At 34.1% G+C, this 19,652-nt stretch overlaps 1 protein-coding gene across 1 annotated transcript; it reads right to left on the reverse strand.

The window, feature by feature from the left end:
- Positions 1–13,620: 13,620 nt before the first annotated feature.
- On the reverse strand, positions 13,621–14,753 carry LOC130621295 (tigger transposable element-derived protein 6-like). Its single transcript, XM_057436596.1, has 4 exons — positions 14,584–14,753; positions 14,170–14,285; positions 13,956–14,125; positions 13,621–13,872 (listed from the first exon to the last, which is right to left on the reverse strand). The coding sequence occupies exons 1-4, from the start codon at positions 14,751–14,753 to the stop codon at positions 13,621–13,623; spliced, it is 708 nt and encodes a 235-aa protein (XP_057292579.1).
- Positions 14,754–19,652: the final 4,899 nt, after the last annotated feature.

Below are 19,652 nucleotides of genomic sequence, written 5' to 3' on the forward strand. Positions count from 1 at the left end.
TACAAAACGCTCAGCCCCGTGTCACGATTAACTTTTCAACTTTCACGGCAAATTTTTTTGCAGAATAAAATAATATTATGAATTGTTTTTGCTATGACGGAATAATAACAGGCTGTAAACTTTTTTTATTTTTTTTATTCACCTAACGTGCCATGATAGTTATATTTTGAAAAATATATTACACTTGAAACATTATATATACGGTTGTGTTCGCTTCACTAAATTTATGACATACTGTATACCTGCATTAAAGCGCTCCACTTGGATGTATGGCACAGTTCACGGCTCTTATAAGCCCTCAACCTGGTGCTTAACGCAGAGTCACACATCTACTTGTGGCTTAACTCGGCGTCAAGACAGTGGGTCCCCCGGCTAGTTCTTCTTTCTTTCTACTTTCACAGAGAAATTGTTTATGCCCCTTCCGCTCCGCTACACCTCTTCCTCCGACGCATGCGTTCAACTCTGATAGTTATATTCTACTTTAGCACAACTCTTCCACGCTGAAATATAACTTTCGCATTAACACTACGTTCCAGTCTGACCCATCTTTTCCACTCCCTTTCATTGGTAAAATTTAAGTGGACGTTAAAACAATAAATTTCAATACATTATTTGGGATTACCGACTACTATCTTTGTGCATAGCACAGGGGGAGGCAATTATCGAGGGGGGAGTGCACTTGAGGGAAATTATTCAAGGGTACACTTACCAAGAGGAATTGTCCAAGATGGGTTTTGTTCGGAGTAATTATTCAGAGGGCACAAGGAAAAATCATATTTGTAATTAAGTTATCTGTTTGTAATGTTGTTACAGAATTATTTTATAAAAGCAATTTTATGAGAATATAACCCTCAGATTTGGGCTAAAAAGGAAAAAAAAGAACATTCTCGATCCTAAATCTGAGTTTTGCCATGAAGTAAGGATAATCCTAGATGTAAACTCTCTTAAAATTCTTTCTCATGCTACCGATAATTGTTTTTGCGTGTGGTCACTTCTTCTTTGAAATTGAAATGAAAGCATGAAAAATCTTCACGTATCTGCGCGAAATTTCCATTTGTAATCCAACATTAACGTCACGTTATCTAAATAATATACAAAAGTAGCAAAATAACAACAACAAAGACATATACGAAACACCAAAAGCCATGCTTAAACAGGGATGGAGCATCATTCCTTAAATTTTCAAGATTAAATTTTAAACTGCTGGTCGTCGTTCCTGTTACAGCTGTGAAGTCATTTGCTTTATGTTGTTAACTAATAAAATTATTTTGTCACTCTTCCCTGGTGTAATTGTGCAAGATTGCATTTTTTTCAGTTTTTCTTTTTGCGTCATTTTTTTATTATATTATTTTTTTGATTTGTCCATTTCTTATGACAATTAGTATTTTTTGCCAATGAATGAAGTTTTTTTATCAGGAATAGCAAAAATAACGAAAATAACCCCTTCTTGTTAGGTTGAAGATTCCACATTCTTCAGTGACGTAACCACAATTTTAATATTGGGAGGGGGGGCTATATAGAAAAATTACATATATAAAGTGCACTTTATATAGTGGCTACGCAAGGCTATGGTGGGCGCCGAGTGGGAAATTTTTAAATTTTACATGTCTAGATTAGCGGAAAATACTCTAGAAAAGCTGCATTGTTTCATTGGCATCAAAATTTCCATCAGAAACCAAAAGGTAGAAAAAGATATATACATATTTACATTACACTACTACAATAATGTAAAAAAATATAAGAACACTAAAAACTTTAAGGGTGCTGGCACTTTTTAGAAAATGCGGTTCAAAGCTGATTACGATCGTTCGCTAACAGTATTTGTAGCAGGCATAACTAACATCAGTTTTCCCAAATTTATAACGTCAAACAAAAGTAGTTTTCATGGGTTATCTAACTTTTGGAAAAATGACACTAAATCTCTCTCTTTTTCTCTCTTTCTTGGTGGTTACGGCACTGTTCTTCAAGTTAAAATACTTTGCGGGATCTTAATTAGCAGGTACAAAATAAATGTCGAGAAGAATGTGTCGTCGAAGAAATATTTTTGTCGGGAAATTATTTAGTTAGTGTATAGTGTATAGTTAGTATTTAGCATAACCTATGCTAAATCTAAGAAGATAGAAATATCTCTATTTTGATCCTTCTAGGCTAAATATTCTATTTGCGTTTTTATATTTCGTATCTTAGAATTTGGCTGATTATTTAAGAAAAGTTCTTGTATCGTGGAACGAGAAAGTAAGGCACAAAACCCTTTTTTTTTAATTTTTTTTTTTAATAACACTAAAAATAAAGACCCCACATACTTCTGATATTAATTCGACCCCATATCTATCCATATTTTTTAATCATCTTGTTATGTTCTGTTGAAGATTCCCTTTCTTTTTTCCAGGCAGGTTTAGCTAAAAAAAGCCATGATTTTGAAGAAGGTTTCTAAACTTTTCACAAGAATTGTATAGAATCCCGCTGACATTACTAAAAATTACCAAATAATGGCAATACCTTCTGCAAAAGAACTAGTGAATAGTGGATAAAGTTTGTTCAAAATAAAGTACCCTGTTCAATTAAATAGAAAATTTCCGAGGGCAGTTTTCATCAATTGTTATTCATTATAGTATAACATACCGAATAGATAGAAACCTGCTATAACTCTACAAATGTAAACACCATAAAAACTTTTGCCTCTTTATATATGAGGTTGGTTTCTTTTATCTTTCTAGCCGTTGTTCGGGATTCCCTGTCAAAGATTTTCTTCTCATCCTAATCAAATTGATGACTTCTGTTCCAGCTCTGGTCCGCAATTTTGTTTTTCTTCACATCTCCGCGCGCATATTTTCTTGAACTCGTTTCATAAACTTTCTTTTTGTTTTGCCCATATATACTGCATCACAATCTTTACACGGGATTTCGTAAGCAACATTGCTTTGTTCTTCTAGGTTTATTTTTTCTTTTGGTTTAAAAAAAGTGCTTCGTAGGGTGTCTTTAGAGTTAAGAATGCAGTTGATCTTGTGTTGCCCTAAAACTCGACAAAAAAGATATCGCTGGTACCTGGTACGAAGGGTAGGAATGCTGATGCGATAAATTCCACTGATGTTTCCTTGCTGTCTCGGTTGCATCTTCTCTTAATTTTTTTTTTTTTCTACTTGCGTGATGACTGTATTCATTTGCAATTAATGCATCCTTTACATGTCGAATTTTTTCTTTCCTCTCCTTTTTGTTACTAACTACGCTGTTGGCACGATTTAGTAATGAAATTATGGCTCTTTCTTTGCAAGATTTCTGATGGTTTGATTCGAAGTTAAGGTACTGGACAGTGTGTGGTGGTTTACGGTATAGTGAAACTGAGATGGAACCATTCTTGCGTTTGGCCAAAGTGTCCAGGAAAGCAATATTCCATCTTGTTCAAGCTCAACAGTGAATTTAGTTTGTTTCATGGAACTCTTCTAGATGGGATTGTTTGATTATGGCGAATACGTCGTCAACAAATCTTCTTCAAACCTTTAGATGTCTATCTGGTAACTAATGTTGTTGTCTCATTGCATCTGTATTTCTGTAACTACTTATGATGCAGGGCCTTCCATGGCAACTCCACTTGCTTAAAAACGCAGAAAATCCGGTTCTGGAATCTTTGTCTTTTCACCGAATGCAGCATCGTTTTCGATAAGGTCTTTAATGATGTTTAAGGTGTCTTTTTTATTGGAACATTTGCGTAGAGTGATGTGACACCAAATGATACCACGCATTCGCCGTCTGCTATCTTTTTTTTTCAGATGTATTTCGAGATTTCTTTTGAGTTTTTGCTGTGATCACTTGCTGTAAATTTGTTGAGGATGGAAGCAAAAAATTTTGATAGATTGTATAACGGTGTTGCAGTGCAGGAGATTGTTGGTAGAATTGGATTTTCCTGTTTATGAATTTTTGGTAGTCCGTAAACCAGCTTTAATCCCAAAAACAGAATTGCATATTATACACACGCATTTTTCCTAATAACTTAAGAATGCCCTGATCATAACAAATATACTTTGTGATGAAATGACCAATCAGGTCACGCATATTTTCTGAGTTGGTATAATAATCTTGATATAACACAGTTTTTTACCGTTAATTCTCTAATTTAACGCGTGTTCTAATTAACGCGTAGCACCATTTTTTAGGGAAAGTCGTAATTTATTTCCGTCCAATTATTAACGTGTCGCCGAAATTTAGAATAATTTATTTTCGTCTAATTATTTCGCTTATCAAACCATAACGATAAACATTTTCTGGTTGAAGAGACAAAACACACAATAAAGATAATCTTTTTTTTGTAATTTTCAAGTTTTTTATTATCAACCTAGATATTTCTGGATATTTAACAAATCAGTTGAAAAAGTATCATTAATAACGTCTTCTTCATCGTCAATACATTCCAAAGCCTTTGTCATAAATTTCTTGTAAAAGTCTGCATTACGAACTTTGTTGGGATGCGATGTCGTGATTCCACAGACTTTGAAAGAGCGCTTCACAATATGGTCAAATGCTTCCTTTATTCAATTTACTATTTGTTGGCGTGTTAAAGTTGGGATTTTAAAATTTGGATCTTTGTTTAAAAGGGAATTTTACTATAACACTTGTAATATAATTCACCCAGCATCTTAAGGTAGCTTTGAACGTCTTACTCAAACAAACATCCATCGGAAGAGGTGAAGAAGAAAAAGAAAGCCAGGAATAATTAGAATGTAATTTTTTGTTGTAATATTTGTATATTGTTATGATCAAGTGTTTTAAATAAATCTTAATTTACCGCGTTTGAATCTTTTTCCGTCCAATTATTAAAGGAGAGGCGAACAAAAAGTTTTTTGTGGCAGCCAGAAAATAAATTTTAAGCGAGTGAGAAAAAATATACATTTCTGAATCCTAAATTCCACTAACATAACTACTATAATGACAAATAAGAAACTATAATTCACGACTAAGTACCTAATATATCTTCCTAACCACATTTTTACAGAAATTTCATGATTGTATGGGGTGAAAAGAAGTAGGTTTTAAATGTACTTTTCTAGTAAACATCAAACACAACATCTTTGGCTTGAGATAACCTACGTACTAAAGTAGTAACAGCTTCTTATAGCCTTCGTTAAAACTTTTTGGAACTTAAGGAATATCTGTTATGGCCAACAACAATATTGTTTTTATGTTTTAAGTCATTTTCTACAACATACTTCGAGCTTCAAACATGAAATTCGTTATGATGAGATGACGCCAAATTTAATAAATAAGCAGACCGGAAACATTCAATAACAAATCGAACGCGTAAGGAAGATTCATCTTTATTCACAAACTTTAATTTCTTTTTTTTTTTTTACTTAAAAGTTTGTTCAGTAAGGTCAATAATGAAAATATGCTCGTCACATGTTGTTCAACATTTTTGCTATTTTGATCCACAACTTTCTTGTTTAATTATTTTGTGTGTATTGATCCGTGGACATCACACTGTTTTATATTATGGTTCTAGTGCGTTGTCGTTCTGCAACGTTTATTATATGAGAAAAACATCGAATTCAATCTCTACGAATACGAACTCTACTAATATATTTCAATATAAAAACATTTCTTAGCTTTTGTTCAGATTTTTTTTATTATGATGGCTGTAACATGCAGATTTATTGATTATTGACAGCAGACCAAGACAGTTGGTCTAGTCTTCAAAATCAGCGGTGTCATCATGAACTGTTGTTCAGCAGCCGTGCCGTGCGCTGTTCGCATCTCAAAATGAAATGTTATAATTTTTTCAGTCTATTTTTCTACGCGTGCCGTCCAAAATATTTATTTTTTGCCACGCGTTAAATTATTAAATTCACCTAATTGGCGCCTTATTAAGTAAGCATCATGGCTAATCAGTCAAAACGCCATTGGAAGTATTTATTTCTCTTTTGCTAATCGAGGCAGTTATTACTTTCAAAACGTTTATAAAGATATTTAGGCCTATTACCGTCACGTTATGTTTTTTCATAAAATTAATCATGGTCTATTCATTCATTTATTCATTTGAAACACTACAAACAGAGGCAAATTTTTCGTTCTCACAGCAAAATAAATTTAATGAAGCAGGACGGCTAATATCGAATTTTTGCCGCCACAAGACGAAAGGTGTGAAGAAAGTGTAAGTACAGATCAAAAAAGTCTTATGCTCATCATTTCTAAGTGTGAAGAAAGTGTAAGTACAGATCAAAAAAGTCTTATGCTCATCATTTCTAAGGGAATAGAAAGTGTGACAGGTCAAGGGATTACAAAGTTCGATGTATGTATATTTCTGCGAGTTGCCATGGGAGGCCCTGCATCATCAGTAGTCGCAGAAATGCAAAGAAAGTGTCATATCTTCATTACTGAATCGTGCCAACAGCGTAGTCAGTGACAAACAGGAGAGGAAAATAAAAATTCGACGTGTAAGAAATGCATTAATCGCAAATGGATACAGTCGTAAAATCATCACGCAAGTAGAAAATAAAATAAAGAGTAGATGCAACGGAGACAACAAGAAAAAATCAGAGGAATTTATCGCGTCAGCATTCCTACCCTTCGTACCAGCGAGATCCTTCGTCGAGTTTTAAGGCAACACAAGATTAAATGCATTCTTAACTCTAAAGACACCCTAAGAAGCACTTTGTCTAAACCAAAAGACAAAATAAACCTGGAAGAACAAAGCAATGTTGTTTACGAAATCCCGTGTAAAGATTGTGATGCAGTGTATATGGGCGAAACAAAAAGAAAGTTTAAGCAACGAGCACAAGAACATATGTGCGCAGTGAGAAACGGAGATGTGAAGAAAAAGGAAATTGCGGACCACAGCTGACAGAGAATCCAGAACAACGGCCAGGAAAATTAAAGAAACCATCAACAGTGTAGAACATAACAAACACATAAAGAGCAATTTTAATTACCGTAATTAACTGTAATTATCAGCTCGTTTCTGATTGGTTAATTTTTATAAATTTCGATCATCTGCAATTATATAAATACATGCGCAACATCATTTTACTTTAGCCGATGATGGGAGAAGGATCTCCCGAAACGTCGCCTACTAAACTATCATGTTCAAGAAATGATAAACTTTCCACAGTAAAATTTATTTTCATTTATAAACTTTTTAAAGAAAGTACTAGTTTATAAATTAAGAAAAATAAATTATTTATTATTATAAAGCTATTTTTTTGGCACTGGCTAAGAAAACTTCATGTCATAGCAGGCTGATTCTAACCTGGCTAACCGGGCTTATGTAATAATTCCCTTAAACTCGCTGCAAAAACAATCTTAATTTTTGCTGACGCCAGCGTAACCAATTTTAATTGTTCTGTAAATGCGCGCATGTTAAACTGCACAACTACCACGTTGCGCTGTAGAGTTTAGATAGTTAAATGCTAAAAAATGCAAACTGTCCATCAATTTTTGTCTTAGATTGTATCCAAAGAATGCTTGGTCAGCTCTACTCAGGTGCCGGATTAAGCCTACTTGCTTACGACTATCTTCCATTTATTTTTCGCGGGACTTTCTGCGATCGAAAATATTAGGAAATCGAGTTTTTGGGCGACTCTAAGCGATTGTTTATCGTATTTTCACAAATATGCAGGACGTAGCAAGCACAAAAAATGAAAACTAACTCAAAAACGTTACTTGCCATAAAAAGTAACAAAAAATAGTTTCAAAGGACTCTTTTGTTCTACTGGAAAACAAATAATTGATCAACAACTTGGAATATACTTAATATATTTGCGAAAGTGTCTTATTCACATGTTTATGTGATTCTTAAGGCCAATACATCTTCTTATTTGAAAGCAAATTATTTTAAAAATAGCAACAACAACTAAAACAACAATAATTAACAATGGTGCTGTTAAAATGACATGTTGAATCCAAACACTGTTTATGATTGCATTGATGCCAGGTACATTTGATTGATCGTTCATGTAAACAAAAGCATAAAACAAGTTCGCGATATTGATTATCATCAAAAAAGACAACGAAATAGTGTCTAATGGGTATTAAAATGTTGCTACGATATGGCGACACATAAAGACGATGTACAAGGTAAGATAACAGTAAAGGTATCGTTAACCTTATTCATGCAACTGGATTCATCAAAAAATTGCAAATGACGGCAATCAATAATCGCCGCACAATTACTACTGACTCCCAATTGTTTGGCCAGATCTGCTTAATCTAAACGCACCAGTAAACATTTCACATACGTCCTGGATTTTTTAAATTCATCTCTGTTAACATTGAAGGTGATCTGGCGATAAACATTGTGAAAGTAGTGATAGAAAGACGCAAGGGAAAAAGCTAAGAAGAAGTTTTAGGTTCAGTTTTCTTCTTTGCAGCATTTTTATCGAAAATGATCAGAATGAAATATTGCCACCATGTGTAACATATAATATCAGCTTTGATAAACAAGTGGTTCTGGTTACCTATTTCCACACAATGGAGCATGGTTAAACAAAATGTGGCCACACCAGTGTAACTAAGTAAAGCGACTTGTATGAAGCAGCTCCATATTTTGTCCATGACTTGACATTGGCTAAAATGTTCAAAACATTTTGATTTTATCTGTTTTTTTATTTGAAGAATGAGAACAATGAAACCAACAGCAAAAACGAGCACCAAGAATAGCATGAACACGTTGCTTATTTTGATTACTCGTTTAGAAACAGCAACAAGATTATTAACGGGACATATTTTCGATAAGTATAATTAAATCAACTCAAAGTCAAATATGTTCGAGATTGTGGTTTTAAATTGCTGTAAATAACCGTAACTGTCTTGTTCTCTGGCTGGTATATGTATCAAAACTTCTATTTGGTAAAAAAAATATAGAATGGTCTTTATGCTAGAAGCAATGTAGCTATTCTCATTGTCGCTGTTTCGTTTTTCAGTTTTGTTTTTTATTCTTTTTTATTCTTCTTCTTCTTTTCTTCTTCTTTTCTTCTTCTTTTCTTCTTCTTTTCTTCTTCTTTTTCTTCTTCTTTTTCTTCTTCTTCTTCTTCTTCTTCTTCTTCTTCTTCTTCTTCTTCTTCTTCTTCTTCTTCTTCTTCTTCTTCTTCTTCTTCTTCTTCTTCTTCTTCTTCTTCTTCTTCTTCTTCTTCTTCTTCTTCTTCTTCTTCTTCTTCTTCTTCTTCTTCTTCTTCTTCTTCTTCTTCTTCTTCTTCTTCTTCTTCTTCTTCTTCTTCTTCTTCTTCTTCTTCTTCTTCTTCTTCTTCTTCTTCTTCTTCTTCTTCTTCTTCTTCTTCTTCTTCTTCTTCTTCTTCTTCTTCTTCTTCTTCTTCTTCTTCTTCTTCTTCTTCTTCTTCTTCTTCTTCTTCTTCTTCTTCTTCTTCTTCTTCTTCTTCTTCTTTTTCAAATAAAACATAGACGACACATTCTACCCTGTGGTAGATAAATTTCTTCTTAAAAGCAAAATAATTTGGTCCTTGTTCACAAAGTATTTTGACATAGCCATCATTAAAAATACAAACACTTTTTTATAGTACAACAAGAGAATCACGTAACACACACTATACATTACATACAACAACCATGACGATGCTGTATGACAACCATCACTCTTAACACAGTTGTCACTGAAGTAGTTCAATGGAAACCCTTTTATGCACGTTTCACATAAAATCTCTTCTTCGTGTTTCTTGTAGTCATTATAGGATTCACATTGACGGGAACAGGAGTGAGACGAAGGGCACAGCAGAAAGTGTATATGATTATCTCTATTAACATATCCCCAAAAATGACCTTGAATTTTAATTTCGTAGTCACACCTTCCGCCTGGAGGACATGTTATGCATGTAAGATTAGATCCTTTTGTAATGAAGTTTTCTTCTTTGAAACTTCCTGAAAACGTAATAATGCTTTTATCGAGCACTACGAGTTGAGTGCGCCTTAAAAATAATTGCTCCACTCCCGCAGCTTGCAACATTTTACAGTTCCATCTTGCAATAGTGCTAGATGTACAGCTTTGTGGGGTGAAACATAACTTATGAGAAGCCTTTTTTCATCGTTACGTAGACCACTAGTTCTAGCAAGGTATTCTGTAAGGTTTTGCACAACACAGACTTTCCTGTTAGTGGGATTGCAAGAACTTTCAATGGTTTCTGGTGATTTGTCAGTCTACTTTGTTTGAGTAAACTTTGAATAAAGAAAACACAATTTCATTTTCCCGATGCAAACTATGTAAAGATAAATCACTGAGTGTTTGTGATCGTTAACAACTATGAACACACATCAAGACAGCTAAACGTTGCGTTAATAATTGTAAAGATAACTCTTCTGGTGGTGGCAAAGAGTCAAGGTACCTCAACACGACATCCACATCAAAAGTGATTGCATATCAAGGAAGAGTTGGTCTTTCCTTGAAAATGCTACGCAATAAACGTTTGATTATCTGTTGGTTGCCAATGTTATACCATGGTCAGGGTTTTATTATAGATGATAGCTAGAGCAGATCTAGCTGTATTTAAAGCAGAGTATTCCAGCTTGGTGGAGTAAAATAACTTGTCTAAAAAATCTGAACCTGCAACCGTAGGAGCTGAGGTTGAATCAAGGTTATTGATGCTGCAATATTTAAGCCATTTCTTGATATAATGTGCATATTGCTTCCTTGTTCCAGAAGTCCATGATTTAATAAGCAAAGACTTTACCTTGTCAGAAACATCAAATTGTACAATCAGATTCGAATCAGCACTGTAAAAAGCTCCATGTTCTTGTGTAGTGAATGGAGTAACGACGGTTGATTCAGAAGAAATAGCTGCTCCCTAGAAGGTAAAATTACATAAGGATTTGTAACAGCAATCTGGAGAAGTAATGGATACCAGGATTGATTCGCCCAATTTGGTACAATGATCAAACCTTTAATTTTACCCTGAATTGCTTTATGAACAACTGTATCTACACAGGCGAAAGGAGGAGAGCAATAGACTTTTTGACCATGTCAATTAATAGTGAAAGCATTTGCATGTGTCGCACAAGGGTCTTGTTTATGTGAAACAAATGTAGCCAGTTGGGTATTGATTCTACTGGCAAATAAATCAATATCAGGGAAAAATTGAAAGTGTGAAACAATGTCCAGAAAGATCTTTTCACTGAAATTCCATTCTGTTTTAATTTTATGCTTCCTAAATTCTACATCAGCTCCTACATTAACCCTATTCGGTCCGGGGGGGGGGGGCGGATTCCGCCCCCCCTGACGGTTTTTTTTTAATAACTCCTGATTGCTTTGTTATATGGCTATGAAACTTACTGAGTTTCAACATTTATCTATTAGACACCTGCATGCAAATTTTTTAGGTCCCATACCTTTCAGAGGCTTTGATATTGGCCATTACTCGAAACTACCCCTAAAAATCTCAATGAAATCCTTATAATGGAGAAAATATAATAACTCCTGTTAGGATTATCCTTAGAACTTGAAACTTGCAACACAACTTTGTTTCATTAAGAAGAATCATTTTGATTAATTTGAACACGTGACTAATCCGATTTCCCGATTTTGTCGGATTTTACCCGAAAATCGGAAAAAAACGGATTTTCGGGCAATTTTTGGCAATTTTTTATCAGATCCATGTAAAAACCGGAAGATATGTTAAATAACTTTTATTTAGCTTTCAGAAACTTCAAACAGAATGTAAAAATTCGCTCTAGAACAAAAGTAATTATATTTTAAGCAGATAGTGGCATTTTTAACAATTTTTAAGCTTTTGATGACGTCACAGAAAATGTGCTGACGCAAGCAAATTTTTTTTGGCGCCATTTTGTTCCTTTTATGACGTACTATAAGTGTGCCAAGTTTGATTCAATTTAAACAACCCTATGAAAAGTTATTGAGGGGGGGCGGAATCCGCCCCCCCCCCCCCCGGTCATAGTATGTTCGAAAAACCCCGGACCGAATAGGGTTAAGAAGCCCTGGAATGTGTGATATAGTAAGCCAGTTGTCATCTTTAATGGCTCATTCTAAAATATACTTAACAGCAATGTCACAAGGGACAGAACGACAACTACCCATGTTGGTTATACAATATACCGCTATTGTATTATCACACAATACTTTGATGTGGGTGTTGAAAACTGAGTCACATAATGACCTAAGTACAAAAAGAATAGCATTTAGCTCTAGTACATTTATATGCTGCTTCTGAGAATAAGCCACCAGTTTGTGATTTGGAACATACTGCACCCCACCCAAGCTTAAAAGCATCAGTAGAAATAGTCATGTTGAGGTTACCAAATGAGATAGGACTGTATGATGAGGTAATATTGTCACACCACCACTGTGTATCTGCTATTGCATTAGCAGACAAAGTAGTGTATGATTCAAAATTGCCACAGTTTTTTCTTCATGAGTCTATCTTCAGACGTTATAAATCTCTATAATGAAGTTTTCCAAAAAACATAGCATGAAAACTAGGGCTGAAGATTATTTTTTAAATCAGTTAAATACACTCTTATATTGACTGAATCGATGATGAAACCAAAGTATTCGAAGGTTTGAGTTGGAAGAAAATGTGATTTATCAGGATGTACAGAAAATCCCAAATCTCCTAATAAAGATACAATTCTCTTTATGTTTACAAAGTAGCCATTGCCAGACTTGTGCATGGTAATAAGGTCATCAATATAATAGGATGATCTTAAGATTACTCCTTTTTTAAGTAACCTGGTGATCTCTGATTTGATAAAATTGCTTCCATTAGCAGAGAAAGAACAATTCAATGACTTTGTTGTGGAGGATATGATTGGTATTTCCTGCTGTTGTTGTAGCTATATGTACTGAATGAGGACAAGGCTAGCTTTAGAGGCTTCCTGCACTTCTCTCATACCCTTTTGTAAATCATTCCCAATAAGGAATTCATTGCATGGTCTACTCGGGTTACATAGATCCTTGCATTGAGGGTTCAATGAGGTGCGAACATTTTGTTTTCTTTTATTATTTAGGTCTGTACTGACTGACTCGAGTAGTGTTATTGCATCAAGACAATTCATGACAACATATTTCGAATTCAAGGACTTTTTCCCCTCATCAGACTGTAAAACATTTTCAACCACCTCTATAATGGCTGATGTTGCACTCAACATTGTTTGCTGTTTTTTATACATATTTCTTTCATTACGTTTTTGAATTTCTGAAAAACTTTTGAGATTAAAAACGCATTTGTTCATCTTCGACACAGCCCTTTTATTACAGTCTTTAGGCAGCAAGTGTCTTTTCCCTATCTTCTTTTTCACCTCTGGAGTAAGACATTTTTCCAGGAAATGAGCTGTAGTGGCAACATTTTCTTTGATTTTTCCACCAAGGTGTAATGACTGTGGCATTTCATTATCCACTTGTAACAGGATGTCTTTTGCAGCATCCAAATCACGGTAGCTTTTGACAGCATGCTTATTTGGAGTAAATAAATCTGGCATATTATCTCCAGGTATAGTGTTCTCAAGGGAATGCCTAGGTAAGTTATTTTCATCATTGTTGACATTATCATGCTCAGTAGAAGTATCTCCTGGTATATTATCCTCGCCATCAACATTATCCTCGCCATCAATCATCGTCATCGTTTAAAGCCTTCTCGACAGACTCTTCAGAAATACCGGAATTTTTGAAACAGTTCAAAAAGTTCGGTCAGGAATAGAACCCCAAGCCTTGTTGAGCATTGCTATTGGTGTTAAGATTTGAAACTTCGGCAGCTGCTTTTCTTTCTCTAAGTTATCAAGTTGCTTATTAACTGAAAGAGAACGATACTTAGCTTTGAGTGCTCTGATAACCCCCCGGTCCATAGGCTTCGTTACCGATGATGTGTTAGATGGAAGAAAGATGAATTCAACCCAAACGTGTGGGTGAGCAGGACAGTTATCCATAACCTAAGCGATTTTCCTATTTTTGACACCAAAACTACGGTCAAGGTCCTTGACCCATTCTTCAAAAAAGTCGGACGACATCCAACCTTTTGGCTGGGCTCGGTAACGACACGGAATACTTTTAATACTTTTGAAACTTCTTGGATTTTTTTTGCTTTTCCAATGACAAACACTGACAGTCTTTCACCTTTTGCATTTCCCGCTGCCACCCCGGTCAATCGAACTTTGCTATACTTGCCACCACACAGTTTTCTTTCTTAAAGTGAAAGGTCTTATTTGGAAGGCAGTGATAAAACAGACCGTATCCATCAGCATTGAAGATGTTTTCAAGTGGGTATCTGGTACGGATTGTCGGTAGCATCTCTTTTGTAACTGATTTAGATTCGTCCACAATGGTCTTAAAGGATATTCCATACCTGTAAATAAGAAAGAAAAAAAAGTAAGTGGAACCCATGCCATTGGCAATATTTTTCAACTACGTAATCTAAGCATGGCCACTATAAAACCATCGATCCAAGACATATTCATTAATCAAGACGAAATAATACCGATCGTCTTGAACAGGACATATGAAATTGAAGAAGGTACCGTCACGTTTAATTTTCACAGCAGAAGAAAATTACATCAGTATCTCAAAGAAAGATATTATAGCAAGAAATATGTACTTAGTAAATTAATATTTTAGTAATCAAAAAAAACAAACATTTCTTTCACTTGTTTAACCAGCCATCTGATGCTTGGAATTTCTCAAAGTTCAATTCTTTCGCATAATAAAGGGCTTTTTCCTTGATATGGATGCCACTAACAGGAACATTTTCAGCTTGTATACGTGTGAACCATTTCAATACAGCTTTATTAACTTGCTCGTGTGTATCAGGCTTCATTCGTTTGGTATTGGCATTTTCATTTTCATAACCCTCAAAAACCTTTTCCTTGTTTTTTTCCAGATCAAAAGCGTATTAGACCAGATACCAAATGATTGTGCCACTTCTTTATTGGACTTCCCTTTTTCTAACTCCAACAAGCTTTGTACTTTGTCTCTAGCTTTTGATTTACATGGAGTCGCGTAGCCATTTTGAACGAGAAGTAAGACGCAGTTCATCAAACTATCAAACGCAATTTTATCAAAAAGTTAAAACATTTGAATTGAAATTTGAATTTCGAAAATAAAAATTCGAATGTATTAACGGTTAGTTTACACGCCGATAATTTGAATTATCGAGAGTATTTTATCGAGGAAACCTAAAATTTTGTTCGAATTATAGAGGTTTTCAAATTAAAGAAATTCGAATTAAAGAAAGTAAGTTATAAGAGTTTCTTAACGAAAATTGACGGTGACTTTAAATTCGTTTGAATTAAAAAAAGATTCGAATAATAGAGATTCGAATTAGAGAGAGAGTCGACTGTACATGTATAGGGTATAAGCATAGTCATACGAAAAAAAGATAGTTTGGAAAATAACAATAGCTTATTGTTCTACACATATTCATTGCGGTTTTGACTCGTTCCATACCCCAAACCATGCACAGAATTTAAAAATGGCGGCATGTACTTAATGTTTAAGAAGTTCTGTTACTGATTTTCCTCTTGTTTTCTTGCAATATGCCTGGCAAATATTGTGCAATTTATGGTTGTTCAATCTCCAGGAGAAACGCTGAAATCAGTTTTTTTAAAATACCAAAGGAAAGAAATGATTTTAACTATAAAATGGGCAGCAGAACTTATCAACATCATAACCAAAGATCGTGTTGTTGACAATGTGCTAAAAGTTAAAATCGACGATAAAGACCATAAAAAGCTATGGATTTGTGATCAACACTTCACCACCAACCAGATGTGGATTTACTCTGATCAAAAAAAGCTTAAGGAAGGAGAGTTACCAACCTTAAATTTGCTTGTAAAGAACACTTTTACCTCACCCCCAGAACCACCTCGTTCATCTATTTCAATACATAAGTGAGAAGAATGCCGACGTCAGATTGGAGTACGCGTATAAAACCCGTATAAAGATTTTTCTGACTTCAAAAACCGTGTTTTTAAACTTTCTCTTGGGGATTTTTGGAAGGTAGAAGCAGTGGCTGCTAAATTTAGTTTATGCCATATTTAAAACACAGGAACATGTTTTGCCAAAATTTGAGATCTTTGTTGAAGATTCATTGTTGTTTACATTTTGTGTTTTCGGATGGATGTTGCCAGAAGATCATGAAGTGTACAAGAAGTATGGTAGATCGTTTTTTACATGACATTTTCAAATTTTGAGTTAGGAAAGTCAAAGTTATGTCCTGGTATTCAAATACCTGACCCTGTAAAAGCAAGTTACTTTCAAAAACATGTGATTCCAAAAACATTTGACTATTTCAGTTTTACTCATTCTTCATCAAAATCAAACTTGCATCAAGTGGAATACCATCGTGCATTGTGCTAACCCTACTTGACATGCAAAAGCAGTGTTGCAAAAGTTGTCAAGCATTGAATTTAAGAACAAAGTGTGAAATTAATACGAAGAAAAGTAAGCTAGAAGTCCCAGATAAATTAAATGCTTTATAAAATTTACATCACTTGAACGAGAGAAACTCACCTTACAAAAGCAACGACTTAAATGTAAACAGCTTGAACACCAAATTGAACAAATGAAATCTGCTTTAGAGAACTGTAGTGAGAGTATAAGTCCACAGATAGGTGAAGATTTGACATAAATTTTTCCAAAACTGATCAACTAAATATTCCACCTTTTGTGCAATTATTTTGGAAGGAACAGCAGAAATATTTGAGATGTTTCAGTCCATTCAGTGTCAGATATCATCCAATGATTATCAAATTCTGTTTAAACCTTGCTGCTAAGTCATCATCAGCATGTAATGATTTACGATATGATCCTAAAACGGGTAATGGTATTTCGGCTCTTCCAAGTTCACGAACATTACGTGAATATAGAAATTACATTCGACCAACACGTGGTTTTAATCCAGCTATCATAAATGCACTGGCCAAAAACAGCTGACTTTCAATCCTCTGAACGATTTGTTTCTATACTGTTTGATATTTGTAAAACTTGAAATCACAAAACAATCTTGCAACATTTTAAATACCAATGTCTTGCTATTAATTGATGTAACAAATGATTTGGTGTGTTTTCGAAATATTTTCTCACACTGAATAATTATTTTTTGGGTATGTGAACTTGTTTACCATAATCCTCCTCTATCTCTTATTTCGATGTATCTTTGGGAAATATCTGAATCAACTTTATAAGCTAGTAAAATTGACAAGTATTGTTTTTGAAATATGTTGTTATGTTTTGAATATTTGTACTTCTTGTAAAGCTTGTGAATAATAAAACCTGCCAAATATTGTAAGACTTTGATTTCTTTTTCTGAAAGATTTGAAGCAGTAGTTAAAGTTGTGCTCTCATTGGAGGATGGAATAACATTGTTGTCACCAGAAAGATGTACTAACATAACATTAGCAACTTCGGTTAACAAAATATTTGTAAGAGTGATATCTTCAAACTTTGTAGGAAGCAAACTTTCAGAGAGAAAGAATCGAGCATAAAATCGAGCATAAAAACTTTCAGCATTTCCTTTATATCCTTCTATAGTATTTTTGAAGTGATTCCAAAGTTGAAGGAAATTGTCTGAGTTGAAAAACAAAATTTTCGATGTAAATTTTGCCCTAACTTCTTCTGGTAAGCACATGTCGTTTGAGCATTTAATAGCACAGTTTTCACTATCTTATTAAGTTGAAGTGGGTGGAACTTCTTGAGAATGTTTTCTTTCTTTTGGTTTAACTGTGATATAGATGGGGTAACTTCAAGTGGAGCTATGATGGTGTGCTTTGTGTTTTTGTGTCTTGTGAGTCCTTGTGTTTTACAAACTTTATCACACAAGTTACATTTAAAACTTTTTTCTAATGACTCTTCAATCAGAAGGGAATCTAAATCTTTATCAATTTCAAAATCTTCATCAAAATGCCACCATCAAGCAAGTAATATAAGTCGCCTAGATCTTCGCCCTCCAAATTTTGTGCAAGGTTAGCGTACCATCGCAAAATTCTCTGATTTAATCTCAAAACAATAAGGGCGACCCTTTTTTCGTATGACCATGGTATAAGGAATAAGGTATTTCACAAAATTATTTTGAAACAAGAATAAATAGAGTATATACTTTTTAGGAAATTATTATATTTTTTACATGATAATAAATTAGCTAAATTGAACACTTTTTTATTGCAATGATTTACAGTCATTACATATAATGTTCTTGAAACAGCGTAAGTGTATATGGTTATGACGAAATAGTTAATAAATAGAACGCGAATTTTCTTTGAGATGATAAAGTATTCAAAGGCGGAGAAAAAGACAATTAAGCCGTGTATTGAGACACAGGCGACATTTAATTTGAAGTAATTAAAAAACAGTTTCTCATCAGAGCAGGAAGTAGAGTCACTGTTAATGTGAGGCTATCTTACCACAGAAAGTTTCGTATGATAGTAAACCACGTCACAAACAGGGTTAAAAATTAATTGAGAAAAAATACTTTTTCTAACTTACATTTAGCTATAATTTTCCTGGGATTTAATTTATTTAGAAAATATGCCAGTGTTGTCATGGTAAAATGCTTTTATAAGCTTTAGGGGACCTTTGTTGGTTTAAATATTGTTACATTATTTTTTGTTGGGGTCATTAGTGTGACTACATTCTCAGCAATTATAAAATTCTTTGCCATTTGTACAAATTTGTACCGTTGGCAAAAAATTCAATGTCAAATGAATAATAACTATAGAAAAGATTTCTGTTTTACAAATTTTACAGGGTTTTTACGTTCCTTTCTTTATGAAGACCCATTGCCTGATTTCCGACAAAAAAGCAGGTCGTCCTAAACCACTTACGAATCTGTAGTCTACAAATAACAAATGCAATGTATTTATATAGACGTGTTTTTGACTGCATGTAATAAGCTATACACGCAACCTAATTTTGATGAATAATCAAATCACAGTTCAGTGCGGCCTTATTATGGCAAAAAAGGAAGATGCAACGACGTTACGCTGACGAAAACCATTTTGGAATTGATAGTGCTTAAATTCGGGGGTCTCTTTTTGCCCGTTTTATTTTCGAAATAATATTTATTTATACAAATATTTTATTTTAAGAAGGTTTTTAGTATGCATCTTGAACTTGATATCAATTTCAAGACGAAAGTTAAAGTACAGGAAAATACGATTTGGGTGTAATATCACCCCCCTTGGGCGAAAGAAAAGCGCAAACTAAATGAACATATCATTCAGGGGTAATGTAACTGTGATTGTGCCTATTATAATAAAAAAGAAAATGCAATAGAACATCCCAAAAGCAGACTTTTTAGGGATAAAGTATATTTTTGATCTGAAACATTACCAAATTGGATATATTTTTTGTTTCAAACTCTTCCATCCTCTTTCATTATTCCCAACACGGGATCAAGCGAAAGCCTTCGCTGGATAAGAATAAAGATAATCTTCTTGTCAAATGAACATACAACTGTTGTGAAGAAGTAAATGAGTAGAAAAAAGTGTTCGCTAATGTCCGCTTTGTGGAGATCAATTTCAGGTATAATTTAATGCGAGTTCTTTTTGCTTTAGAAAGGTGTTTTATTTAGAAGAGGGCTTGCGTTGTGGTGTTTCTTGAAGCATTCAAAAGGTAAAAAAATAACTGTCCGCCTACAGGGAACTTTTAGACTTTCTTGTTTCTGGCAAGCAGTATGTGAATTTGGTAAGAACATTGTGGCGTCACATTTGTTATTTAA

The sequence above is a fragment of the Hydractinia symbiolongicarpus genome, chromosome 12, assembly GCF_029227915.1.
Source record: "Hydractinia symbiolongicarpus strain clone_291-10 chromosome 12, HSymV2.1, whole genome shotgun sequence".
Classification (NCBI taxonomy): Eukaryota; Metazoa; Cnidaria; class Hydrozoa; order Anthoathecata; family Hydractiniidae; genus Hydractinia; species Hydractinia symbiolongicarpus.

Bases quoted from the DNA above. Each gene is read 5' to 3' on its own strand.
- LOC130621295 (XM_057436596.1), bottom strand. From the start codon at position 14,753: ATGAAGCCTGATACACACGAGCAAGTTAATAAAGCTGTATTGAAATGG. The intron at 14,126-14,169 runs GTCTGTTTTATC...TTTCACTTTAAG, and splicing joins CTTCAATGCTGATGGATACG to AAAGAAAACTGTGTGGTGGC. The intron at 13,873-13,955 runs GTTGGATGTCGT...AAAATCGCTTAG, and splicing joins TTACCGAGCCCAGCCAAAAG to GTTATGGATAACTGTCCTGC.